Consider the following 7,500-nt stretch of genomic DNA (forward strand, 5'->3'; position numbering starts at 1 on the left):
CAATAGGGGAGTGGTTGCTTCCTACAAGAGCACAAAATGTGTGCATTTCTAGACATCTTTTAAAAGACAGTCAGGTGAAGAGTTTTGTTTTGTCATAAAGGGGCAGTGTTTTATTTTGAGACAGACTTGAATATGCTAAGTAGCCAATAGGCAGCAGGTAGCATAATTTGTCTGATTCTCTGTAGTAATGGTATGAGATTAATAATGCATTTTATTTTGTAAAGGGGTTTCTTGCATCAAACAACAACATGTTCAGTCACCTCCTTGTCTGAAGGACAAGTAGATAAACAGGTTAATGTCAAGCCCTGCATGTTTTGTCTCATGGAATGAAGGTCTACATTGAACACCACACATTGGCTGTTACTGTAGGCTGAATGATAGAACAGCTATTTCCATGTTAAAATGTTATGGGGTACATTTTCTCCATTGTTTTTGATGGGAGGCCACTCTGGTAGGTCTACATTATGATCAAATAGCCACAGTAGGCTAATTTACCACTGTTAAAACTAACTTAAAGCGGGTACAGCCTCAGTGTTCACAGTAAATACGCGCTAGAAGTTTCACAACGTTCAAGTTTGCGCTCAGCGGACCTGAAATTTGCTCAGTGATGAAAAAACATGAGAGGGAACATTGATGCTAAGTAGTTGCAAAGTAACTACAAAGTAGTAAGTACTTACAAAGTTGTTAATTAGCAAAAATGCTGAAGTTGCCTGTGATGAGATTCAAACATTCAACCTTTGGGTTGCTATACATCCACATTATACGTCCACCAATGCACCCCAACCAACCAACCACCCACCCACCCTACTTTCGTTTTTTAAGTAACATTTGTCTTATATAACCATAACAACGTAATATATCATATAATTTGAGTGTCTCAGATTTACTTTTACTATGTTACGTCTAGTCTATGAGACCAGGCTGAGGAAGTTGGGGTAATAACTTGCCATGAGATAACAGTCTGGACTGGTGTAGTATAAAGTTGTAGCTAGATTGTTAAGGGAGTATGTGATTTAGATACTAAAGCAGAGTTTAGAATAGCAGTAGGGAGTGTGATTAAATCAAATCCAATTTTATTTGTCACATGCGTCGTAAGCAACAGGTGTGGACTTACAATGAAATGCTAACTTTGGTGTGTTTTGCTCGTGTGTACACTACAGTGTAAATTACAGCTCAACATCAGTGTTGGGGTCAATTGCATTTCAATACCAGTCAATTCAGAAAGTTTACTGAAATTGAAATTCAAATTTTCTTCAATGGTTTTCAATGAGGAAAGAATTGGAATTTGGTTTACTTTACGAATACGACTGAAATTTAAATGGATTTGACCACAACCCTGCCCAACATAGTGTGACATGAGTGTGTTATTATGCAGTATGGGTGGAGTAAAGTTGTGTACTCACTCGTACCTTGTGCAGGGAGAAAGTGCGAACGCAGAAGGTGGCCAGCTCTATGGTGTCTAGTAGAGTCACCTGGGTCATACCATAGGTCTCTGTGCCTCGACTGGGCCAGTACTGGTCACACTTGATCTGAGGAGAGAGGAGAAGAGGAGTACACAAACACACACACATCAATATGCACACACACACACACACACACAGCACAAAACAATCACACAGACTCTATTATGTTGTAAACCCCATTCCAGCCGCCCTAAATAGAAAACAGCTTGCGGCCTCACTGAAACACAGCAGGACTGCTTCTCTCTACTTCACATCTTCATGAACATTCCAGGACTGTTTCTCTCTGTACTTCACAGCTTCACCCCCCAGCCCCCCCCCCCCCCTCCCCGTAGGCTTCACCCCCCTCTCCTAGCAACGAGGACCAATCAATCAAGGATGGCTAAATGTTTCCTTTCCAGCAGAGATCCACCACAGTGTGTCCAAGACAACCCCACACTGCCCCCCCCCCCAACACTCAGTCACCCTGTCCATTCTATTTAACCTAATGAAGATTCATTCAACATGGAGCCCCCCCCCCCCACAGGCCCTGATGCGTTGTGATAGCTAGTGTAGGAAACGCATCGCTCTAACGCTGTCCTTGCGTTCGTAGTCAACGCTGGCCGCCTGCTAACCCTGATGGTATCTGACAGGGGCGGAGATGGGGGTTAAAGAGGACGAGGTTAGACACCTGAGGTAAGAATGATAAGGTTGGTAAGGTTGGTTATCTAAGGCGGATTCCCAGGTATTCTTTATATTGTTGTAGGGCAATTCTAAATGCATACGCTGATGGCTTAACTATAGGAAACACTGAACTAAAGTCTGCAACCAGAAAATATTCTCTGTCCCTCTGCGCTTCTTATACTTATACTTCTTATACTTTCCTCAGTTACACTGCAGAATTTCCAAATCGTTTTTTCTGTAAATTCTGTTTTTGGTCAGAAAACAAGTCGTCCCAACACTGATCCAGGGGGAAAACCAGATTCAATTCTATAGTTACTTACCCGTGATTTCTCTTCCAGTCTGGTCATCATGACCACAGTGGCTGCTCTCTGTTCCCACACCATCCTCCAGAAGTCCCCGAACGTCTCGGGCAGCGGGCCCTGCGTAGCCATGTAGGCATTCTGCTTCCTGTAGCCGTCTATGTAGTTGGCGTTGATATAATCACTGCCGGTAATACCTGGGAACAGAGAGAAGACAGTAATTGAGTTGAATTGAGGGACAATCTCTAGAATGGTTGGTTGTTAACAGGCCAAGTGGTCAATTCTGATGGGGCTCCAGGCAATTTCTTTTTAGTGAAGTTCTTATTGCACTTATCGCTGAGTTCTTACATAGTGCTCCCTCTTAACACCTTTCTTTAATGCCTGTCCCTCCTCTCTCTCTTTACATTTTGTTTATTTCTTTCTCTAGCCTGATGTTGTGGCTGTGATTTAGTGTTGATGCTGGAGCGTGCAGTAAGATGGAGGAGTGTGCAGTAAGATGGAGGGGCGTGTAGTAAGATGGAGGAGTGTGTAGTAAGATGGAGGAGTGAGCAGTAAGATGGAGGGGCGTGTAGTAAGATGGAGGAGTGTGCAGTAAGATGGAGGGGCGTGTAGTGAGATGGAGGGGCGTGTAGTAAGATGGAGGGGCGTGTAGTAAGATGGAGGGGGGTGTAGTAAGACGGAGGAGCGTGTAGTAAGATGGAGGAGCGTGTAGTAAGATGGAGGAGCGTGTAGTAAGATGGAGGGGCGTGTAGTATGATGGAGGAGCGTGTAGTAAGATGGAGGAGCGTGTAGTAAGATGGAGGAGCGTGTAGTATGATGGAGGAGCGTGTAGTAAGATGGAGGAGCGTGTAGTAAGATGGAGGAGCGTGTAGTATGATGGAGGAGCGTGTAGTATGATGGAGGAGCGTGTAGTATGATGGAGGAGCGTGTAGTAAGATGGAGGAGTGTGTAGTGAGATGGAGGGGCGTGTAGTAAGATGGAGGAGCGTGCAGTAAGATGGAGTGGCGTGTAGTGAGATGGAGGGGCGTGTAGTGAGATGGAGGAGTGTGTAGTGAGATGGAGGGGCGTGTAGTAAGATGGAGGGGCGTGTAGTAAGATGGAGGAGTGTGTAGTAAGATGGAGGAGCGTGTAGTAAGATGGAGGAGTGTGTAGTAAGATGGAGGAGCATGTAGTAAGATGGAGGGGCGTGTAGTAAGATGGAGGAGTGTGTAGTAAGATGGAGGAGCGTGTAGTAAGATGGAGGAGCGTGTAGTAAGATGGAGGGGCGTTTAGTAAGATGGAGGAGCGTTTCCTGTAAGATGGAGGAGTGTGCAGTAAGATGGAGGGGCGTGTAGTAAGATGGAGGGGCGTGTAGTAAGATGGAGGGGCGTGCAGTAAGGTGGAGGAGCGTGTAGTAAGATGGAGGAGCGTGTAGTAAGATGGAGGAGCGTGCAGTAAGATGGAGGGGCGTGTAGTAAGATGGAGGGGCGTGTAGTAAGATGGAGGAGCGTGTAGTAAGATGGAGGAGCGTGTAGTAAGATGGAGGAGTGTGTAGTAGATGGAGGAGTGTGTAGTAAGATGGAGGAGTGTGTAGTAAGATGGAGGAGTGTGTAGTAAGATGGAGGGGCGTGTAGTAAGATGGAGGGGAGTGTAGTAAGATGGAGGAGCGTGCAGTAAGATGGAGGGGCGTGTAGTAAGATGGAGGGGCGTGTAGTAAGATGGAGGGGCGTGTAGTAAGATGGAGGGGAGTGTAGTAAGATGGAGGAGCGTGCAGTAAGATGGAGGGGCGTGTAGTAAGATGGAGGGGCGTGTAGTAAGATGGAGGAGTGTGTAGTAAGATGGAGGAGCGTGTAGTAAGATGGAGGGGCGTGTAGTAAGATGGAGGAGCGTGCAGTAAGATGGAGGAGCGTGCAGTAAGATGGAGGAGCGTGCAGTAAGATGGAGGAGCGTGCAGTAAGATGGAGGAGCGTGTAGTAAGATGGAGGAGCGTGTAGTAAGATGGAGGGGCGTGTAGTAAGATGGAGGGGCGTGTAGTAAGATGGAGGAGCGTGTAGTAAGATGGAGGAGCGTGCCGTAAGATGGAGGAGTGTGCAGTAAGATGGAGGGGCGTGTAGTAAGATGGAGGGGCGTGTAGGAAGATGGAGGAGCGTGCAGTAAGATGGAAAGCGTGCCGTAAGATGGAGGGGCGTGTAGTAAGATGGAGGGGCGTGTAGTAAGATGGAGGGGCGTGCAGTAAGATGGAAAGCGTGCCGTAAGATGGAGGGGCGTGTAGTAAGATGGAGGAGCGTGTAGTAAGATGGAGGAGCGTGCAGTAAGATGGAGGAGCGTGCAGTAAGATGGAAAGCGTGCCGTAAGATGGAGGGGCGTGAAGTAAGATGGAGGAGCGTGCAGTAAGATGGAGGAGCGTGCAGTAAGATGGAAAGCGTGCCGTAAGATGGAGGGGCGTGTAGTAAGATGGAGGGGCGTGTAGTAAGATGGAGGAGCGTGCAGTAAGATGGAGGAGCGTGCAGTAAGATGGAAAGCGTGCCGTAAGATGGAGGGGCGTGTAGTAAGATGGAGGGGCGTGCAGTAAGATGGAGGAGTGTGCAGTAAGATGGAGGAGTGTGCAGTAAGATAGAGGGGCGTGTAGTAAGATGGAGGGGCGTGTAGTAAGATGGAGGGGCGTGCAGTAAGATGGAGGGGCGTGCAGTAAGATGGAGGGGCGTGTAGTAAGATGGAGGGGCGTGTAGTAAGATGGAGGGGTGAGCAGTAAGATGGAGGAGTGTGCAGTAAGATGGAGGGGCGTGTAGTAAAATGGAGGGGCGTGTAGTAAGATGGAGGAGTGTGCAGTAAGATGGAGGAGCGTGCAGTAAGATGGAGGAGTGTGCAGTAAGATGGAGGAGTGTGCAGTAAGATAGAGGGGCGTGTAGTAAGATGGAGGGGCGTGCAGTAAGATGGAGGAGTGTGCAGTAAGATAGAGGGGCGTGTAGTAAGATGGAGGGGCGTGCAGTAAGATAGAGGGGCGTGTAGTAAGGTGGAGGGGCGTGTAGTAAGATGGAGGGGCGTGCAGTAAGATGGAGGGGCGTGCAGTAAGATGGAGGGGCGTGTAGTAAGATGGAGGGGCGTGTAGTAAGATGGAGCGGTGAGCAGTAAGATGGAGGAGTGTGCAGTAAGATGGAGGGGCGTGTAGTAAAATGGAGGGGCGTGTAGTAAGATGGAGGAGTGTGCAGTAAGATGGAGGAGCGTGCAGTAAGATGGAGGGGCGTGTAGTAAGATGGAGGGGCGTGCAGTAAGATGGAGGGGCGTGTAGTAAGATGGAGGGGTGAGCAGTAAGATGGAGGAGTTTGCAGTAAGATGGAGGGGCGTGTAGTAAGATGGAGGGGCGTGCAGTAAGATGGAGGGGCGTGTAGTAAGATGGAGGAGTGTGCAGTAAGATGGAGGGGCGTGTAGTAAGATGGAGGGGCGTGTAGTAAGATGGAGGAGTGTGCAGTAAGATGGAGGGGCGTGTAGTAAGATGGAGGGGCGTGTAGTAAGATGGAGGGGCGTGTAGTAAGATGGAGGGGCGTGTAGTAAGATGGAGGAGCGTGTAGTAAGATGGAGGGGCGTGTAGTAAGATGGAGGGGCGTGTAGTAGATGGAGGAGTGTGTAGTAAGATGGAGGGGTGAGCAGTAAGATGGAGGAGTGTGCAGTAAGATGGAGGGGCGTGTAGTAAGATGGAGGGGCGTGCAGTAAGATGGAGGGGCGTGTAGTAAGATGGAGGGGCGTGTAGTAAGATGGAGGAGTGTGCAGTAAGATGGAGGGGCGTGTAGTAAGATGGAGGAGCGTGCAGTAAGATGGAGGGGCGTGTAGTAAGATGGAGGGGCGTGTAGTAAGATGGAGGGGTGAGCAGTAAGATGGAGGAGTGTGCAGTAAGATGGAGGTGTGCAGTAAGATAGAGGGGCGTGTAGTAAGATGGAGGGGTGAGCAGTAAGATGGAGGAGCGTGCAGTAAGATGGAGGGGCGTGCAGTAAGATGGAGGGGCGTGTAGTAAGATGGAGGAGCGTGTAGTAAGATGGAGGAGCGTGTAGTAAGATGGAGGGGTGAGCAGTAAAGCAGCCCTCCCTCACGCAGGCTGGGCGAGTGTGTGTGTTTGCCCCGCAGTGTGTTTGATTATGTGTGTGTGTGTGTTGAAAATAGGTCTATATCTTTGTGTGTGTGTGTAGGAGTGTGTGAGAGTGAAAGATTAAAATGTAGCTCACATCTCCTTTCTGTCAAATATAGCCATAGTCTGTGTGTATGCAAATGTTCCTATTCATGTGGACATAATACAGCTCTGTTATTAGCAGGTCTCCTCTGTATCTACCCTCTATTCCTGACTAGGCACAGTGTATATCTAACCTCAATGAGTCTAGTTATTTTATCTGCTATTATCTACTCTCCAGTCTACTCTTTGATCAACAAATAAAAGGCAGTTGAATGTCACACGTCTTCCTTTATCAGACTTATAACCTACTAGTTAAAATACTCTTGAATGCTTAAATAGACTGCAATGGCTGCCGCAGCGTCGACCAATCACGTTCCTTAACTGACGTATTCTCACTCGAGCGACAAACAATGAAACACTCGACTGGGCTAATTTAAGAGTGGGGAGATGTGACAAAGAGTGCAGCAACAATCGGTGGTGGGGGGGGGGGGAGAGAGAGAGAGAGAGAGAGAGAGAGAGAGAGAGAGAGAGAGAGAGAGAGAGAGAGAGAGAGAGAGAGAGAGAGAAAAGGCAAACGCCATTAAAAAGGATTCAACGTCGCACAATACGATTGTGGCACTTTGGCGTTAGTCATAGCTAGGTGAACAGAGAACGGCTGCGTGCATGAATTGTTCTACTGCTGCGACTAATGGCAAAATCACTGCACTGTAAAATGGAAATTTCAGACTTGATTAATTTATGTATTTATGGACGCTTTGCCCGGGATGATTCTGTAATGCGTATTGTCGCACTTTCAAATTGGGCCTATAGTGAACTGTCAAAATCACATCAGAATGAAAAACAGATAAAGGTTGAGAGAGGGTTGAGAGAAGGTTGAGAGAGGTTGAGAGAGGTTGAGAGAGGTTGAGAGAGGTTGAGAAAGGTTGAGAGAAGATTG

The 7,500-nt window shown here is 47.8% G+C and overlaps 1 protein-coding gene across 1 annotated transcript in view; it reads right to left on the reverse strand.

The window, feature by feature from the left end:
* ptprsa (protein tyrosine phosphatase receptor type Sa) overlaps positions 1-7,500 on the reverse strand; it is a 454,642-nt gene that overhangs the window by 47,825 nt on the left and 399,317 nt on the right. The window contains 2 exon segments of the mRNA XM_071342488.1: positions 1,410-1,529; positions 2,444-2,619. Of these exon segments, the coding sequence (XP_071198589.1) occupies positions 1,410-1,529; positions 2,444-2,619 (296 nt within the window).

This window comes from Salvelinus alpinus, chromosome 15 (genome assembly GCF_045679555.1).
Source record: "Salvelinus alpinus chromosome 15, SLU_Salpinus.1, whole genome shotgun sequence".
NCBI classification, from domain to species: Eukaryota; Metazoa; Chordata; class Actinopteri; order Salmoniformes; family Salmonidae; genus Salvelinus; species Salvelinus alpinus.